Here is a 21279-nt window from a genome sequence, read left to right on the forward strand (position 1 = left end):
TACTCCATTCCACTTTTAACTGTTCCTCCTCATTTTTCTCTCTTTTTTTTTCTGTGCTTTCTTTTCCTCCTTGTATACGTTGTCAGATTCTTTTTGTGGTACTCAAGCTTATCGTAATACTACCTTTATGTGCCATGACCCTTCTACTGTAGCTGGTTTATTTGGAGGTAGGTAATGGTATCTAAAATTTATCAATTTATGCCAGAAGGATTTCTTTTTATTTTATTTTTAATTGTTTAAAAATATTCATAAGAAAAAATACATATTTGCTTTTTTAAAAAGCATCATTTTTTTGCCTAATTTTATTTTCTTTGATTAAACACATTGTTTTATAAATGGATGCCTGCCATCTTCCAGTTACTTTAATATATACTCATAACTTTCAAATTCTCAGAAAAGTTTATAACATTTTACTATTACAAGTTTATGGAATTTAAAGCTCTTGGTATAGGTGTTATTGATACAACAGTAGATAGTTTTAACTTAAGCAGCATTGTACAGGTGTTCGGGAGATTCCACTGGGGGGAAAACAAAACAAAACAAAACATGCTTTTCCAGCACTATGCAAAGGCCATAGAAATGGGAAGCAGTTTCCAGGGAGGCATGGCCTATTTGATATTCATCTGTGTCTTTCCAAACATGTTCTAGGCCAGTGCACTAGCAATTAAACTTCAAAATCCAGCTGATTTTTTTTTTCGTGTGTGCATAAAAGTTGATTACTGTAGTTAAGCTGACATTAAAAATTGGTTTGACACAAAGAATTGAGGTTCTTGACTGGTGATAAGAAGTGGACATTGTTAAAAGTATTTAAAACTGGAATTTATGAGCGTATTTGATGGAAAGATTATGTTTGGAATCCAGTGAACTTGGGTTTGAATTCCAGTTCTACTCCCTAACCTGTATGACTTTAAGCAAGTATTTAACCTTTCTAAGCCTATAAAAATTGAGGTGGTAATGTCTAGAAAAATTGCCATGAAATTTACATATATAACTGTGTAATATTTAGCACTGTCCTTGGCACATAGATAGAATTATCATTAAAACTACTATTAAAAACCATTTTTTACATGTAGAACATTTCATACTTTCATAATTATTTTATCAGGTACAATCTTGAACACTGTTTTTGTATTGCTTTTATAAAATTTCCAAGGGTTATACAATTTTTTAACCAGCATTTGCTGTGAAAAGCTCAAGAAGTTTATAAAACTTGAATAGTCCTGATGAATAGATATAGTTAATTACTATAGCTATGATAATAAAAATTTATTTTTCTTCTGACTGGTTTATATAAGATAAGATACTTATATAAACTGAAAACCTCTGATAGGTTCTAGAGTAAAACAAATTGGGATTTAAGTCTTGGTTCCACCACTTACTAAATCTTTGACCTTGGGTAAATTGTTTAATCTTTAGTTTCCTCATCTGTAAAATGAAAATAATAATAACTATCTCATAGGGTTGTTGTGAGGTTTAAGTAATACCTTCCCTGTTTATATTGCCTTTGCATAGTGTTTAATAGTAATTAATAAATAGTAGCAGTTATCATAAAAAAAATACGAGGTCTTATTTATTATGAAACTACCACCAAAATCCATTAACAACCCAGCCATTTTTTTTTTAAAGGTGTTAGGAATGTCTTTCTGTCCCCAAAGCTTGTTCATTTTGTATCTTTCAGTTGATTTATTATTGTCCTCTTGAGATTTGCCCTGCAGGGTGGTGATTTCTAAATGTTTATCTATAAATCAGTGCTGGTCAGTGACAGAATTTTCACTGGGCCTTGGTGAAATGAAAGAGTAGGCAGGTCAGTGTAGTGATTATTTCATTAAGTTAACCTTAACTTGAAGAGCCTGTTCATCTTTATTTTTTGGTCCCTAAGGTTTTCTTTTGAAATGATAATATTAGTTTTGTTCCTTCATTTTAAGTGACTTAAAAATTAAAATTTGACAGTCCTTCATAGTCTCCAAAAAAGTGATGCAGGGACAAAAGGCCATTAAGTTGATAATGTGCATTGAAATGATAATGCAGAACTCTTACCTTGAGGGTGTGTGTGTTACCAGCACTTACTAATTACTTAAAAAATTGTTACTTTGAAAATATACTGCTTGCTTCTCTGGTAGCCAATCAACTATTAAAGTTTATTAAAACTTTCCCCATTTTCTGTGTCCGTGTAGAGGCTTTTTAAATTTGAGATAACTAACTTTAGATTACTTTATATATTTTCAAACGTTTTGTACTTTTAAGTAATAATATTGTAATTTTACAGATTGGTCCCCCTAGGAACCTCAGAAGATGGCTTCTCTTTTTACAGAAAGTAATAGTGGTGTTTTTGGATTTCTATAAAAGATAGGCTTATATCTGATAGCAATCAGATTCTAGAAAGCTAGGACAAAATACCATGAAAAAATAGGAATTCGATATACTGTCTTAGTTATAAATTATTGTTCCGTGTATTTTCTAAAGCTTAGTGATATCAGCCAAGATATTGTTTCCAGAAGGATTTAAAGAACAATATGTATACTTCTTATACTGTAATGGTAGATGGACACATACTTAAGCATTATAAATTTTGTCTTTCTCAAGTATATACATTCATTCTTTTTTGTGAGGAGTTACAAGAAGAACTGGTAAACTCATGACATAATTATTAAACAGCTTGTTTACTTTAAATTGCTGTTAAATCGGTAAGTCTGTATGATTCTAGAAACCTTTTGACAAATGGTCAGATTTATATACTAAATTATATTGTATTTTGATAGTATTTGTGCTTTCATTGTATAACCAGTGTCTTTGAGATGAGAATATATAAGGGTTTTAAGTATGGAAATAAGATGAAACTATACATTCTTAAAAAAAATTTGCGCCCTTCAGAATACGCATGGTGTGATATAAAAATGCTACTTTTAAAGTAGTGTTATTGATATATACTAGCTTACATCAGTCATTGTTAGTAAGTCATTGCTTTCTGGCCTCTTTTTGGAATTCTCACCAAATCTTGTCCTACTTTTTACTTTTAGTTTTCTTAAGACCAGTCTTTTTAGTACAACATTGTTGTACTTCATTGTGTTTTGGTGGTGTACATTAAGAATTCAAAGCGAGATTCTAACAGACTGAGAGTCCTTTACCAGAAAGTTGAGAAAGAGAACCCGTGTTTAAGATTTAAAAGTTTAACTTCTCCCTAATGATATAGTTGTTAATCTTCTAATATCAGATTTTCTTTCTTTTCTTTTTTTTTACATTCCAAGCTGGTAGGATTTAGAGATGAAGAGAATTTAGGAACCATTTATTATAGCTTTCAACAAAGTGAAAGAATTTCTTCTTTGTGATCTTTGCTAGATTGTTCTCTACTTGGATATATACTCAATAATCTGAAAGGAGCTCAAGTCATGTGACAGCCCTAAAATTTTTAGATGATTTTAATTTTTTTTAGCCCTAGAAATTCAGGCCTCACATCACAAAAATCCAACCTCACAATTGAAAATACTACATTTGTTATCTCAAGCCTAATGTGGTTTCAGAGACATGAGCTAGATGTTTGTTGGCTTAATACTAGCATTGGTGTTACATGGACAAGAAAGAATAAGGTATCCTATTTAGGTTCTGGTATTTTAGACTAGAGTTAGGTAAATTACCATGTTTGATTGTATAGTTGTCAACCCCACTGTTGTAAGTAGTTAAATTGAAGGTAGAGGGTGGTTGGAAGTTGAAAATGGTATCTTATCTTTGTTATTCAAAAAGCACCTTGACAAAAGAAGGAAATAAGGATTAGTGGATTGTAACTTTCAGAATCCTGTCACTTCTCAAATGAACTTAACCATATAGCTTTTGATTAACCATTGAAGAAGGAAGGAGAGAGAAAATGGAAGGTGAGTAGATAGAAGGAGAAAGACAGACTTAGGATACTAAGTAGACTCATATTTTTAAAGCACCACAGACTTAATTCAATCCCAAATGATTCCTTTACATTGTGTATATTTTACAAGTGTTCAGTTTTTTTAAAGATCATCAACATGCAACATTAAGATAAAATTTAAAAAGCAAATTTTTTTTTCTCCTGTATCAAAACATACGAGTAGTTTAATTTAAATTGCTATTTTGTTAGTTTTCTTTGTCAGTGGGATGATTTTGTTGTGGAAGATGTAATCGCCACACCAAAAAAATTGTGGTAGTGTAGGAAACATTTTACTTGAAGGGTTGGCTTTGTTTTTGTTGTAGGAATTTATTGCTTTTTCCATTCTATTATCATTATTAATGAGTTATAAATGTAAACTTATTAAATTGAGCTTTTTTTTTTTATTTTGGTTTTTCTTAGGATTCACTCCTTCTCCAGTTGCACAGCCACATCCTTCAGCTGGCCTTAATGTTGACTTTGAATCTGTGTTTGGAAATAAGTCTGCCAATGTTATTGTAGATTCTGGGGGTAAGAAAAATTGTTTTGTTAACATTACTACAATGTTCTAATTTAGATTCTGTGTAAGGAGAAATAATGCTGCTCTTAACATGTATGTATAAACAGATTAAATTGGGGTAGCCCAAGAGTTGTCCCTGCTCCCCCAACCACTAAGATTTTGTTTCTCCCAGAGCCAAAGAAGAGAGAAGGGGAAAAAAGAGATTTTGTTTAGATTAGACTACTAAGTTACTAGTGACTGTGTGTAGAATGTTGAGCTTTTTAGTCATAAATTTTTATCTTTACCAAAAGAAAATTGGCTTTTTTGAAAACTAGGGAAATAAAACCTGTGGTACCTTGACTTGGCGAGATAGTGTGTGTGTGTACACAGCTAGAATGTACTAAGTGTCAGAGCTTTGGGTAGAGGGGCTTTGTATTATTTTCTGGATGATTCCGATAGTATGCTTGTTCATTTGTCTTAAAAGTACTTTATAAATCTGTAGAGCCAGATTTCTACTTAATGTTTCCATTTAAATCTTGTTAATTGGAAGTTTATAAAGATTAAGAGTTCCTATAAAATTGACAATTCTATTTTTACCATGGAATGCCCTTCGACTTTGGTTAGTAATTAAACTCAAGCCATTTAAAGAAATATATTGAAGTGTTCCTAATTTTATAATATACAATTAGTTGTTAGCCAAAAGTAAGAAGCAAGCTAATAAAGACTGTGTATAGACTAAGAATTTATTATTTTCTGTGCACTAGAAGGTTTATAATTATATTTTTTCATACATTTGGCTTTTCCTTTTGAGTTTATCTTGCTGGGGAAAAGGACAAAGGAAATAGAGACCAATCGTTCATATTTGGTAAACTGCTATTTTTAATGACTTTCTTTTTCAAATTCTCTGGTGTTCCTAGATCATGCTATTTAGTCCTTTAGTGCAGAGTTCCCCAAATCCTGGGCCATGGACCGGTACCAGTACTGGCCAGTTAGGAACTGGGCTGCACAGCAGGAGGTGAGCAGCAGGCGAGTGAGGGAACCTTCATCTGTATTTGCTGCCGCTCCCCAGCACTAGCATCACCTCAGCTCCACCTCAGATTATCAGGCATTAGATTCTCATAGGAGCACTAGTCCCTGGTGCCAAAAAGATTGGGTACTGCTACTTTAGTGGGTCAGTTTGATTCTTCTACCCTTTGGTAGAGAGCCTAAGAATTTTATTTCTTTTCCAAGCAGTGTCCTAGTTAGCTAGATGGTGTCACGCAGTTGGAGGGTAGGTTAGCAATTTCTTATGTATATTTTAGCTGGTTTTAGACAGAACAAAAGTGGTAATGAAATGGTTCATTTTTACTTGTTTCTAATGTACTATTTTATATATCCTTTACATTTTCCATTTTGAAGAATATAAAGAGATCTATAAAATATTTCTTGAGAAGCTTTTTTCAAAGTTACAGTGATGTATTTTTTTTTACTTGTGTTGCTTTAGGTATAAGTGAGTCAAGAAAATTTTGTTGGATGAGGGGGAAAATTACATTTCATTCCCTTCTCTTACAACTTTGGAATAAGAATAGTTTACTTGAATTCTTTATTTCCTTTAACCTTAACGTAATTTTGTCACAAACTAAGACAGATAATTTCTGTCAAAGCAAATACAGCCTTCTCACTCAGTTCACTTTGAAATAGTGAATATCTTCTTTTTCCATTTAAGAGCATGGTTAGTGCCCCCCCCCCTTTTTTTTTTTGGAGGATTTTTCAGATAAACAAGGTAAAAAGGCAGAAACCACCGTTAGCTATAGCACCATAAAATTCCTTACAAATCCTATTTCGTCTGTTTGTAACTTTAAGGCTTTGATGAACTAGGTGGACTTCTCAAACCAACAGTGGCCTCTCAGAACCAGAGTCTTCCTGTCGCCAAACTCCCACCTAACAAGTTAGTATCCGACGACTTGGATTCATCCTTAGCCAACCTTGTGGGCAGTAAGTATTCTTTGAATTCTTTAATCTTTTTTTAAAATAAACTTTTTTAAAAAGGAGTCTAGTTTTTAACTGCTTTCTTTTTCTCTTGTTCTAGACCTTGGCATTGGAAATGGAACCACTAAAAAGTGAGCATTTTATTTGTATTCTTTCCCAACACTTATAGGTTCATTTGTCTTTCATCTCAAAAGTATTTGTACAGCTATCATCTGCATCTTTAATGCTATGTTCAATCTAAATATATACTAAAGAAACTTCATAATTACAGACATTTAATATTTTCACTTATGCTTATTTAAAGTGATGTAAATTGGAGTCAGCCAGGTGAAAAGAAGCTAACTGGAGGATCTAACTGGCAACCAAAGGTTGCACCAACAACTGCTTGGAATGCTGCAACAATGGTAAGTCAGAAAAGCTCATGATATACTAACGTGAATAATTTAGGTAAATGTATAACATAAAATGTGTTTAAAGTGATAGCTTAAATGAAAAGATTGTTATTGTTATTAAGTTTTAGCAATGTAAGTAATTTGTATTCCTTTAAAGGAGGCTTGGTTGACTATATTTGCAGGTACATTTTAGTAGCTGACATTTCTTTAAAGGTTAGTTGTGTCAAGCATTATTCTAATAAATAATAATATGCGGTTTTATTTTATATAATCCTCAAATTAGCCTTAAGTTGTAGTAACTGTTATTGTCCCCATTTTACAGGTGAGGAAATGGAGACATAAAGTTGTTAAGTATAATATGTCCAGGATCACAGAGTTCTTAAGTAATTGGGTGGGTTTTTAGAACCCAGGTTAGCCTAACCTCAGAGCATATGCTCTTTGTCACTGCTCTCTATAGTTGGTCTCAAATTTATTATTTATTTATCTAGAATATAATGTCTTTAATTTTTTTTTAATCTCACAATTGATACACTATATTTGCTTGGCTTTTATTAATATTGTCATATAATTTATATAGTCGATTCTCCTTATTTGCTGTACTTACGTCCTTAAAGTCACTGGAACACTGAACTATTGCTAGATTCACACAGACATACATATTTCTCCCAACAATGGTTTAGTGTTTACTAATTCATTGTTAGGGTGACATAAGTACAGCAAACAACTGCTCCAAGTGGAGAATCAACCATGTGTGGGTATAAACACAATTTGTATATAAATATGTAAGTTGTATAAATATCTTACATTGATAGTAATCTTAAATCCTAAAAAAAAAAAAATCCAGTAGATTATATATTTTTTTATTTTACAAAAGAGAAAATGAGGTTCAGTAGTATTAAGTGACTTGTCTGAAGCCACCCCAGTAACTGGTGCCAGAGTGGAGATTCTAGCCCTATCCAGCTGGCCCCAGAGCCAAAGCTTCTTGCTTCTTACTACTGTGCTGTTCCCTACCTTCTCCATCCTCTGATAATCTTTCTATCAGAGCTGAAACAAGGCAGAGCCTTACCTTATTCGACCTCAGCTGGGAACGAATGCATAAGGGGGTAAATTGTTCATCACTCTATAGATGATGTTTGTAAATGACCTCAAAGCCTTACAAGCATTGATTTTCAGATTACAAATAAAGTTTAGGGAGTAGGTGAATTTGCAAATACAGAATCCATGAATAATGAGGATTAAGTGTTTATACTAATTAAATAGTTAGCATTTAATACCGAAGAAGTTCTATTAATGTTTTCAATTATGTAAGGTATAATTATCCCAGAGTAGTTTTATGGCTGTACTCCTGTCCTTGGTCAGCTGCTGTTTTACCATCCCAATAAATTATCCTGGGTTAGAGAAAACCAGTTTCTTCTTGTGGAAAAATTCAAAACATGCTTTATTTTAACTTTGCTAATAGCAGCATTTTGATTATACAAGCCATACATTGTAGCCTTCCTATTATTATTATTATGTTAATTAAATTCTTTCCAGAGCATTGCCCCATTTTTCTTAGGTTTAATCATATGTTAAAATTAGTAAGGCTAAACTGAAAATAGTGTGCTAATAAAATTTTGTGAGACAGTATCTAGAGTTTCGTTAGCTTCAGACTTCATAAATAGAAAATAATATTGACTTAACTACATTTTTAAGGCAGTAATTTTCCACTGATAGGGGTCACTACTATCATTAATAATAAAACCTTACATTTACATAGTTGAGGTAACACACACACACACATGCGTGTACCATCTTGAATCTGTATATAGTACTCTCTTGAGGGAACTTAAGTAGGTATCATCCCAATTCTATGGATGAAGTGTGATTTTTTTCCAACTGCAAAACAACTAAAAACAAATTTATATTGAAATCCACCTCTTCTGACTCTGAATCCTGTGTTTTTCCCCATTGTAACACATCTCACAGACTAGGAAATGGTAGGAGGTTAGGTTAGTGGATTTTAAAGCCTCTGGTGTGAAATATATATTGTTAATATATGAGGAATGATATAAATCCAGATACTGATATGAAAGTCCAATGAATATTTTCTTATTTTGTATTGAATTAGTATTAATCTGTATGAAATATTTGTAGATAGCACTTTACCTAATATTGGCTACTAGCATGTAATAAGCATCTAATTATCTAGAATTTGTATGTAAGTTGATGATAAGATAACAATACTTATGGTGCTGTGTTATATATGGTAATGTATATCATCTCTTAAGGTTTTTGTTAAAATATTTATGTGTATGTATTTCATAAAGTTTCTTTTTAATAACTAACAGTTAGGGCTGGTAATGTGATTCAGAATTTAGGTAAACTGCTGCTTTTGACATTTCTTTACATATCTAACCTTTTTATTAATCCTTAAACACTGTCAAGGTTTTAAAATATTTTTATTTAAAATAATTCATCAGTATTTTATTAAAATACAAATGATATTATACTACAAATTCTTTTAATTATGATTGCTTTTTTCCTGTGGTAGACATTATATGATGCAGCCTTGTTCATTGGATGCACTGAGTTTTGTACTATCGAGACTACTGATGGATTTTATGTTTTAATGACACTTATAATCAGTAAACTGTTATGTATGTAAAGGGATAATGCCAAAGACTAAGTTTTCCTTGTCAACCTTGATAGTGTTTTAGTATAGATGTTCTTCCATTAGATACTGGAAATAAAGGGATTTTAGGTAGTTAGTGAATGTACATGTGAACTAAAATGCTCTCTGTGTATTTTCTGTTGTGTAAGTACTTGTTCTAATCCAGTGTTATTGCATTATGTAATTGTTCTCCCTGGGAAAAACAGAATGGCATGCATTTTCCACAATACGTAAGTGAACAAAAACTAGCCTTTTTTGCAATAAATTGGCATGCTATTAACCACTGCTCTAGCAGAATCTCATAATCTTCCAGCTATTACTTGTTTTCACATTCAGATTTTCAGTGTGCCAAAAATTCTTCCTAGCATCTACTGATTTCATGGGTGTGTTGCAGAATTGATTCTGATGGTGGCATGGGAAATATAAATTTTTTTTCTTGCTTAATATTCTGCCATTTGCTGCCAGATGGCTGGGTGTCTGTGTGTGTATCTGTGCTGCCACTATGCACTTGATGACTTCTGAATGAAGGGAAATGTTGATTGTGGTAATGTTGAAAATAACAATTGCATGAAACTTTACAGGCTTCTGCTGTACTTGGCAGTTTGTGTACTGCTCTTGCAGCTCTTGATTTTTAAGTAGGGAGAGACCAGTAAGTCCTACATGCTCACCCAAATACTAAACTTTTAACTATTCACTTTATGCTTCATTTACCTTCCCCATGCATATGTTCAAACTACCATATAATTTCTGTTTTTTTTTCTTTTTACGTTTAGCAGTGTTATTGGTCTTTCACCTGTATTCAGTTTCAGTTTTCATTATAAGATAACACGCAGAAAATGTTGTTAAGACAGCAAATATATCTAAAATGATTCCTTGCTTAGATTGTACATTTACAGAGCATAAGTTAAAGTAGAAAGAGGGGGAGAACTTAACTTAGTGGTGGCTGGTTCTTTTAAGCATTAAAGCATAAACAGACTTAAGTTTTTTTGCTCCTTCAAATTGCTGCTTTGCAGGAAAAAATTTAAATAATTTATGGAATAAATTAGAATTAATATACGTACTCTGCGTAAGAATTGTGCGTCATATAGTCATACTCAGTAGTGGTTTGAAATCTTTGAGATTCTTTGAAAAAAGTGAATAAGGTCCATACAAAGTAATTTTTTGGAAGATCACATTATTAATTAATTTGGGATTTAAAAATTTTTTTCTTTGCTTGAAAAATGAAGTGCCTAGGAAAACATTCACTAATACTCTTTTTTCTGGGCAAACTTTTTTTATGATAGTGATGGACTTTAAATTTTAGAGCTCTGAATATTTTTTAAAATTCAAAGATTTTTAAAGCTATAAAAGCCTGTTGAAATTTTAGATCACTGTTTAAGTATAAGTTTAAATGGAATTTATTTTTTGTAATCATTCTGCTTTTCTGCTAATTGCAAGATACTTTTTCATTGAGAATTGACTTTTTAAATTATAGTTGACAAATTGACACAGTTATTAATGATCACACGTGTCATATTTAATCACAGCTGTCTTAGCAATTCTTTAATGGGACTGCAATTATAAATTTCTTGAACTCATACTTCCTTGTTTATTTTCTCTTTCGCTCTTTTAGGCACCCCCTGTAATGGCCTATCCTGCTACTACACCAACAGGCATGATAGGATATGGAATCGTAAGTATTGTTCTAGACACAGCTTTTTGAAACTAGGTTGATTCATATTTAACATGCCTTTATTACAAACTTAACTGAAAAAAGAACAGTGTCACACATACCCTAAGTGTCTAACACAGAACCTTGTATCATAGCATTGGTTTCATAAGTATTTCTAGAATAGTCATTATATAACAGATACTCATTAATGTTCACAGTACTACTTGGCTTATTTTCCCCTCATAACTTTGCTAAGCATTTTATACTTCATTACAAACTTATTTAAACATTAATGTTAACTCCAAGTTTTTGTTTCGGTGACCCTACATTATAACAAGTAAGGTCTTATAACCTTGATATACTGTAGGAGAAGGGAGGAATTAACAGTTCCTGAATTGTATAGAGGTAAATTTAGCCTGGTAAAGGCCATGGAAAATATCCTATGAAAATGATTGGTACAATACAAAAACAGTCTTTTAACCTTTAAGCTGCCCACAATCCACATGCTAAACTACCCTTATACTCCCAACTATCTTCATGTAGACTCAGATAAGAAACAGAGGAGTGGTTTCATCCCCGTGTACGTGTTTGAGGAACCGTTGCTGATAGGAGACAGCACTATATCCCATGGTATTACTATGGTGGCTTCTCTGCTACTTCTTTATTTACATCTTACAGGAGTAGCTTTTTTCCTACATATAAAGGAGTTTCACAGCTTTTGGGTTGGTGGTCGTTGCCTAAGAAAGGAGTCTGCACAAAAACTCAGACCATAAAGTTAAGCTGCAGTTCTCCGTGCAAATGAATCTACTTGAAAGATTAAAAACAGAACTTATGGAAAGATAAGATTTATATTGCACTTTAAGCAGAATAATATAGCAGACCTTATGTACTCTATTTTGTCACAGATTATGTTAATTTTATTATCATGAAGTGGTAGTTTTTAAAGCAAGAGATGATCAGTTGAGATTCGATTTTCAATTACTGAACTTTGAACTACCTCTTTGGGTATAAATTTAAGCCTCTTCTTGGTTCTCCTTTAAAGTGGTATCTGAAATAAAATGAACAAACCACAGAGAGTAAACCTCTTTAGAATCAGCTGTGCTCACTTGTGATTACTTGTGATCACTTGCATGATGGCATAAGAACTTGATTTGGTATACAAAGGCAGTTTACTTTGAAATGCCTTAGTCATTTTACTGTTTTGAGTTTCCCTATATCGAGATTTGCCAAATTTGAAATTTCTTGGTCTAAGTTATTTTGTCTGCTGGACTGTAGTCAGGCTTAAATTTTGCAACTCGTTATATAGAAAAAGTTAAGCTTTTATACAAACTTTAAAAAGGAGCACATTGAAGACCTTCCATACCAAAATAAGTACTCTTAAAAATTAGTAGCTGTCAGATATATTTGCATTTATAGTCATTTTCCCTTTGAGTTAAAGCAAAAGTAATAGTAGTTTTCATCCCTTTCATCCTTCTCGTTTCCTTATGTATAAAGTGAGTCGACATTTTTTAACTTGATATTTTTCTATTTTTTTTAGCCACCTCAAATGGGAAGTGTACCTGTAATGACACAACCAACCTTAATATACAGCCAGCCTGTCATGAGACCACCAAACCCCTTTGGCCCTGTATCAGGAGCACAGGTATAAATGTGCTACATATAACTGTTGTAATGTGCTTGATGTGGAAGGAACATAGCTGCTAGAAAAATCCTTTTATACAACTTGAGAAATGAGTTATCAGCATTTCCCCCCATAGTGGATGTTATTTGCTTCATATCTTTCTCATCTAAGCTTTTAGTTATGATTATTTGGGAGGAAAGGATAAGCAGATTACAAATATTAAAGATGGAAAATTCTTAATTACTTACAGCTGGTGGATCTACAAGATGGTTTTTCTGAGGTTAAGGAACCTACTTTGTTCATGATTCTGGTGTGATCTCCTTTGTGAACCCTAGAAACCTTGAACTCAGAGCTCCAGTGCCTTGGCATTTGGAGTGCCAGTGCATTTGGTAATGGACTTGTTATTCCTTTCCCACTTGAATGCATGTAGTATTACATCTGCCAATGCATATAGTGTTACATTGACAAAATTAATTGGTGTTGATCCAATTTGAAGCTACTCTATATATTTCACAGATTAATGAAACACAGGAAATGCTCTCGTTTTTCAGCCTTTTGATTATTGAACTCTTTTTAATAAATTGGCATCTTGGGAAGTACCAGTAACTGAGTAGATTGTGAATTTAGTTCAGAGTAAGAGGTAAAATCCATGTTCTTTGCAATTTATCTATTTGCCCAGATGCCTCTTTTTTTCCCCCTCATTCATGTTAATTACCCTTTCCTCCTGACCTTTATCAGTTAAGTATTTAAAATGAAGATAGCTGGGAGTGTAGGTAATTGACGCAGTCATTACTCTTACAAGTTAATTTTTATGCATTTGTTTTTATAAAATGGGTTATGGGTATTTATAGTTTTCTTTCTCTTCTGTCTTCTACCAGTGGTAGTTTTAAATAAGAAATATGCTAGATTTTGATAATCTTTTAAAATGTTGATTTTCATAACTTGATATAGATGTTTTCTTGAGATTATATGACTTCCTTATGTCCTTTAGTTTTTTCTTTGTTATTCATACTTTTAACTTCAGACTTATATCATTTATTTTTTAAAATTAGTCTTGTTTTGTTTTTTGCTTTAAGAGACTAAAGTGCTAAGAACTTAAATATATTTGAAGAATAAAAGCTGTAGTCCAGAGCTATAAATTTACAAGGAACTGCTGACTATAGAAATTTTTTTCCCCCCGATGTGTGACTAAACGCTGCATGCACTCTGGGCTGTGTCTTACAAGCTCCTATCTAAGAAACAGAGTATATTGTTACCATAAGCTTGGATACTGCCTTGACAATTTACAAGAACTTTCACATACATTATCTCACCTTATTCTCAAAATCATCTTTAAGGCAAATAAGCCTAGTATCACCACCCCATTTTATAGATAAAGCTGAGACTCAGAATGGTTCTTTAACTAAATAACTGGTGAAATAGAGCTTATCCTTAGGAATCCCTGATCCTGGCTCAGTGCTCACTAGTACCATACTACCTCTCTACTAATGGGGCTGAGCTCATATGGTCACTATGGTACTACTGTCTTCTTTTTGTTAGAACCACTCTGCTAATTCCTGGGGTTTCCGGCTTGATTATTAAACTATTTTTACACATTCAGGACACAACTACTATAGTTGTTAAGAACATCCTCTACAGTTCTGAATACAACTGTCAACCTTGAAACGTTTTATATTAGTTTTGCTTTTTTCTTTTTAATATAGTTTTTTAAAAAGCTCAGTAAAACTCTACCTTTAAAAACATTTCTAACCCTTTAGCATCTATGCTTAACCCAGGTTTTGTATCCTGTTCTAAAATCCACATAACTCTTTCACTGAAACACCAAAAAAGTGCATGAAAAGAGACGGACAGAAATGCCTTTTCCTAATTACCTTGTGCCAGATGAGAATAGAATGAGAACGTTAAGGTAATAAATTTCTAGTTGAGAAGTCAAATTTGAAGTGAGAGATTAATTCTAAATATTACTGATTGAGAAAAGCACATGAAGGAATCACATTGATAACTAGAAAGAAAACATGTGAAATGGCTCAAAGAGGCTTTTGTCTGCTCACACAATCATTTGAATCAGTAGAAAGTCAGAATCTTAAGTCTTTTAATGTTACTTTTAATTCCTTTCTTCCTTTGTTCTCCATGTGCTTAATCACCTAGTCTCACTAATTATTTCTCTCATCTTTAGAGCCACCCTTCTTTTGTTCTACTGCCTTCAATCAGATTTGAACCTCTTTATTGTATATTGTTTTACAACAGTCTCCCTGTGTTCCTCGCCTTTCTAGTTTAATCCATTCCGTAGATACTGAAATGATCTTCTATAGGTAGTATTCAAAACTTCTTATTTCTATATTCAAAAATCTTAGAAGGTGAATCTAACTATAACTAAACATTTAAGACATCTGCTCAGCTTTCTTTTTGTCTTAAAAACTATCTCACAAAGTCTCCCTGTTTTTAAGAATAATAATGAGTATACAGAATAATCAGGTTCTTTAGTTTCCATGCCTTTTATAATTCTCGATAAGTATCCAGTGTTCTGCTGATATTTGTCTTTTCCAGGAGTCCTTCATCTATCATAAAATGAATTTACTCTTTACTCATTCTTTATTCATCTCCAGTTCCTTTCCAGACCTTCGGAGATCTGAAGTTCTTTTCCTTGTCCTGCATTATTTTTCTTTATAGAACTTAGCACTACCTGATAACTGTCTGTCCATCTGTCTTTCATGCATCCATATATCCATCTAGCAGGAGATATCTATACTAGATCGTAAGCCATCCTTGAGGCAGGTAGCAGTTTGGCTTGTTTATTTCTGTGTCCCTGGTTCCTAGAACAGTGTATATCACATAATAGTTTTGAATATTATTTGTCAAACAAGTGAATCTGGTTAAAAAATTTAATAACTTTTCCATTGTGTAACTTACTCTGTTCTTAATTGATCTCTCTTTTTACTTATAACCATTATAATAGTTCATAGCAGTGTTCAAAATTGGTTTAATTTGTTGGCTAATTACTGTAATCTGAAATACGAGATGACTGTCATCTAAGAAATGAAGATACCTTTAACTTCTGATAGAATATTTTTAATTTTAAGTTGAACTATCTTTGAAGTAGGTGAGGTTTTTCTCATGCTTTAGGTTTTAATGGTTCTTCGACAGTCCCTTGGATTAATTTTTGTCCACTCAGTGCTTGCTAGAACCAAAATAATTTTTCTTAATGAATTACCTTTTGAACTCTCATTATTTTGCTCTTTTTTTTCAGTTGGGTTCAAAAATTTTTAAGGCAGAGGACATCTCTTTCTACATCATAAAGTAAATGGTAGTTCAAATGTAAAAGGTGAAATCCCATCAAAATAAAATCTTTTAGTCAAATCCCAGTTCTACAGCTGTTGCCAGAAATCATTCCCTGCTCCTTAAAGTGTTTTGGAAGACATTACCAACCAAGGACATCACTTGTAGTCCCTGGTGTCTTGCCTACTTACTATTAAATCAAGTTAGTATTTTCGAAAGTACCTCAGCCTCCCAGATACGTTTATCTTCTTGCTGCTTAGTGAGGCATTCCAAACAACTTGTTGTGTGCTCTACATTACATCTAGGTTACTCTAAGGGCTGCATTAGTGCCTACTAGGGAACAAGTAGCTAATACCTTCAAGATGGCTGTTAATGCCAACCTTCTGTTTTTTAGGAAATTATCTTCGTCATACCTTTAATTTAGTAGACAACACTGTAGTTTTGAAATTAAGCCTTTCTATACCCTTAATCCTGTTTTCTCCACGCTATTTTTGCTCGTTTATTCTGTAATTTTTAGGAATTTTTATGTAGTTGTTTAAGGGTGACTATTAACTTTTGTTTCATGGCTAACCGTTTTGTTTACGGAGGATATGGCTAAAGATGCAGAATGGTTGTTATGTTTTTGTTTGTAAAGGCCAATTTTAAGTAAGTCTGACATCAGTTAAATGTCTGAAAGGAAACAATGGCTAGTTGTGGGTGCTTTTTACCCTTCTAAATAGGGGTACTGTTGGCTTTAGATATTGGAATAATTCAAGTCTTACCAAAAAAAAATGACCTTTTTAATGACTTTCTTGTGTGTAAGAATTAATGGCTCTCTTTGCTTTTAGGCATAGTTTTGTGGGCTTTTTGGGGGGAGCACTTTCTTGGTGTGTTAATTGTGGGTGTTGGCAGTGCCTCTTCTGTCAGCTGATCTGTCCAGCTGGATTTCTGTGAAGAAGGCCTTTTGCCTGGTCAGCAGTGTTTTGTGCTCATTCATCTTTGCCTAGTAGAAGATTCCATGAGGGAATTTACTTTGGGACTTGGGATTTAATGCCATAGCTGAGAATGTTTCAGTAGTCCCCAGGGTACAACAGAGTCAGTCAAAACAAAAATTTTAAAGTCCCTTCTAGTGACTACCATTGTTAATAAGACAACCTGTAGAATAAGACTGTTTTAGTGTTGTTGTTGTTGTTGTTGTTGTTTTGTTTTGTTTTTGTTTTTTGCTGAGGACGTTTTTTCTAAAAGATGGAAATCTTATTTCTTGTCTTAAAAACAGAACATATTTATAAAATCTTGGGTGATAATGAAGGTCTACAAAATCTCATGATGAACATCAGCAACCATATAGTGTGTACATAAAAAGCACAAGAGTACATTGATTGTCCAGTATTTACTAGGGAAGTTCCTTTCAAAAAACAATTTCTCAACTCAAACTTTAACTTTTTCTTGTATGTTGAATATATAGCCATAAATTCTAACTGAATTGAAATTAATCAGGATAGCAGAGTTTTGAGAGTAAATAAAGCACTAGCCTTGGAGTCAGCAGATCTGCATTTGAGTCTCTTATTGGTATCCTGGGGCTGCTGTAACAAAGTGTGCCACAAACTCGATGGCTTAAAACAACAGAAAATTGTTCTCTCATAGTTCTGCAAGAGGTCCAAAAACAAGGAGGATCCTTCCTTGCCTCTTCCAGCTTTTGGTAGCCCCAGTCACCAGTCATTCCTTGGGTTTTAGCTGCAACATTTTAATCCCCATCTCTGTCACATGGCATGCTCCCTCTGTCTCTGTCTTCCTGTGGCATTTCCCTCTTCTTATAAAGACACCAGTCATTAGATTAGGGCCTACCCTAATGACCCCATCTTAACTTGATTACATCTGCAAAGACCCTATTTCTAAATAAGGTCACATTCATAGGTACCTCGGGGTTAAGACTTTCATGTATTTTGGGGGAACACAATTCAGTAGTTTTAATCTGATTTTTCAGTAACCTGGTGTTTCAGGGCAAGTTGCACATATAACTTTGATGAGCCTCAGTTTCTTTATAAAATAATGATTTTGCCCTGTATACTTTATAGGCTTACTGTAAGGATTAAATGAAAATATTTGATGTAGACTTAGGAATGTGGAAGTTTGTGGTATTTTTCTTATTAATCATTATGAGAAACTTTTGTTTTCAGAAGAAAATTCTACAAGGGTGCCCTATTTTCAGAAATTGTTCCTAGTCCCTGTGTTGTCCCTATTTCCAAATTTTAACTTATTATAAATGCAGTTTATATTTCTTTGAATGAATTATAAATTATCTTGATCGTAAATAATTCAAAGTTCATTATTTTGAATCCTTAATTGTGACTCACTATTACCTGACAGCATTAGATAAACACATCAGTATGTGAGGGGTCAGTAGGGAGTGGGGACAGGGCAGCTGAGCATGGCCTGCATTTGAGCCTGAATCATCCGCTTGGGTCTTGGGACTGTAGACATTGTTCACAGGAACCAGACACATCACTCTTTAGGACTATATCAGCAGCATCTGAATTGAACTCAACATTTGTAGAGATGCTGTTATGTATCCTGAAATATCAAGCTTTATTTTATAATTAAAATTTTTATTGGTTCAATTTAATATAGTTTATAAACTGTCTAATCTGTTTTGGTGGGAGAGGCAAACCTTTTTTGGAAATGTTTTAAGTCTAAGGAACTATCTCCTTTGACATTTCTATTGAGAGCCCAATATATAAATCAGGTAAAACCAGATAGCCTCAAGCTCATATTGGAACACAGTTTATTTTTTTAATGAAAACACAAATGCCATCTTTCTAATAAATAGCAAGTAAGTGATATAGGTACATTTAGATTATTATTTTGTCTTGTTATAGTATCAGTTGACATAAACCTTAGCTTTTCATTTTCTTTGGTTTCAAAGGGTAAGAAATTGAAATTTAATGTGAATCATTATTGAACACTTTATTAAGATAAGCTAAGCCAATTTTTGTGATCCCTCTCCATCAGATGGAACTTTAAAATGACTTCTCTTACCTTTGGATGCACTTCTGATATATGAAGATGTTTGTTTTTAACATAGGTCAGTTAATATTTCCTCCCAATAGTTTAGGAAGTCTTTTGATCTTTATTTCTCTCTACAGTTTGGTTTTCTTTAACTCTTTTGTCAATTTAGGTTACCATAATTTTGAGGTGACATAAGGGGTCATTTTGGAATAACTTATTTCTTCCGAGTTAACAATTTTAAGTTATCGTAGACTTTAGCATAAATAAAACATACCCTAAGACAAGATGAGTTAGTGCTTTGAGGATGACGGGAGTAATGTTGGCATAACTTTGTACTGTTTCTGATGGGCAGACGCCCAAGATGGGGTTATGTTGAGCACAAACCCCAGAAACAATGATCAGAGACATTAGAGTCAACCTACACAGCAGACCCTCTACCTTATACAGTAGTCTTCTCTTTCAGCCCCACTTCATAGAGACGGCTGAGGATTGGCATTATCTTTAATATGAAATATTGGAATGCCACACTGTAAATTTGTATCCTTGTGCAGTGGATTCAAATGCATCACTAGTGACCTGGCTGTGTTCTAAACATTATCAGAAAACAATTTACTATTCCATGACTAAGTTTTATAGTTGATATCTCTGTGGAATTCTATTAAGTAGAGCTGTAATCTCTAAATGTTTTTATTACACAGCAATATCAGGAAAATATTCTTTAAATATGTACCCTATGTATATGTATATTTATATTTATATATGCCTACAACAATATATTAGATACATTAAAAATGTAAAAATTAGAAATTTTAGAAGGGTTAAAATTAAGAGAGGATTTCTGATATTTTCCTCTAATATCCCACTTTGGAGGCCATTTTTATACAGAGCTTATTTTGTCACCAAAAAAACGTTTTAACACATTATGGAATGCTTACTATGTATGTCAATGCTAGTTTCTGAACAAGAGGCAGGTACAATATGTTTCCTATATCTGAGGAGCCTAAAGGTGAGTGTAATATGGATGCATAAATGACTGGTTAATGGTAGAATAAGAATCCTTTATAAGCGAAACGGAGTATTGAGAACAGTGGAAGAGCAAGAGCAACACAGACTCGATGACATTTGAGCTGGGCCCTTTATAGTATAAGAAAATAGATAAGCATTTTATTGTATGTGGTAGGGAAGATTGAACTATTTGAGTGACTAATTTAATATATACCAGGAAATGTGCTGAGTGCCTTATGTTTTTTTTCATTCCATTCTCAAGATAGTCCTAAAAGAGGACATGCGTGTTGGGCCTAGATAATCTAAACCCCATTTTATAAAAGAGCCAGGATTAGATTCAATTCCATTTTTCACAAAACTTTGCTCCTAGGCAAAGCAAGTTTACTCATTTTTCTCTTAAGATGTTGACTGCTTCTCCAGCAAAAACAAAGTGAGTCTCTGCAGGATTGCTCTTTGCTGTCTAGGCTTTGGGCAACTGAGAAGTTCACATGTAAACATGTGGCAACTTGCTGCTTCTATAAGAACTTACCCTTAAATAGCCAATCCTTTCTTTTCCCTTAAGCTTTCAATTGCACTAGTCTCACCTTCTAAGACTGCTGCTATTTTCTTGTTTTAATCTGAAATTCTTTCTTTGGTGTTGAACAGGAATATAATTAAGGAATAATCATTTTTATTTTATGATTTTTAATGTAACAATAGGATTTTTTTAAATTACTGTAGGTATGTTGCCTTTATTTAAAGTTAACTTATGATTGATTTTTGTGCTGTCTTTATTATATTAAACACCCTCTACAACCAAAAAATATTTGCACTGGAGATAAAAGCAAAGAGTTTTAGTAATATTTGAATTATTTTTTTCACTCTACCATTTTTTTAAAGGTTGATTAGGGTGAAGGGTAGGAGTGGAGGAATTTTTACTAAGAGTTACCATTATCAATTACTTGTAATTTTAGTATTGTTATTTATATGTTGTCCTTCTATAAAATGAGAAAGGAAGACTTTGTATGTCTGTATTTAGACTAACAAGTTTAACCACTTTGTTTGAAAGGCATATTCCAGTTGTGGTATAGGTCAGTTTAATTTAAATAAACTGATAGCTGTACTACTTTTTTTAGGTCTATAGGAATTTAGGTATAGAGAATATTATTTGAAATAAATCAGTAAAAGGCTGTTTGTTAGTTTTTGTTTTTGTAATGACATATGTATAGTAGGATTTGCCTAGGATGGTCAATTACAGTTGGTCTTATGCTGGCTGTAAAATATGGTGATTTTATAATTAATAATAGTTGGATTTAAAAAATTTTTTTTCTTATTCTTCAACACTTAGAAGCCCTACATGTTCT

The 21279-nt window shown here is 32.9% G+C and overlaps 1 protein-coding gene across 32 annotated transcripts in view; it reads left to right on the forward strand.

The window, feature by feature from the left end:
* Nucleotides 1-21279, forward strand: part of PICALM (phosphatidylinositol binding clathrin assembly protein) — a 91303-nt gene that overhangs the window by 62149 nt on the left and 7875 nt on the right. For 5 of the 32 annotated variants that reach the window (XM_016160301.2, XM_016160304.2, XM_016160308.2 and 2 more), the window contains 7 exons: nt 4313-4420; nt 6246-6362; nt 6457-6487; nt 6661-6760; nt 9605-9628; nt 11011-11070; nt 12587-12691. In XM_016160301.2, the coding sequence (XP_016015787.1) occupies nt 4313-4420; nt 6246-6362; nt 6457-6487; nt 6661-6760; nt 9605-9628; nt 11011-11070; nt 12587-12691 (545 nt within the window). Of the gene's footprint in view, nt 1-86; nt 168-4312; nt 4421-6230; nt 6363-6456; nt 6488-6660; nt 6761-9604; nt 9629-11010; nt 11071-12586; nt 12698-21279 lie in introns of those variants that run through there. The other 27 variants (XM_016160300.2, XM_016160303.2, XM_016160305.2 and 24 more) reach the window with 10 other exon arrangements.

This window comes from Rousettus aegyptiacus, unplaced genomic scaffold (genome assembly GCF_014176215.1).
Source record: "Rousettus aegyptiacus isolate mRouAeg1 unplaced genomic scaffold, mRouAeg1.p scaffold_m13_p_5, whole genome shotgun sequence".
NCBI lineage: Eukaryota > Metazoa > Chordata > Mammalia > Chiroptera > Pteropodidae > Rousettus > Rousettus aegyptiacus.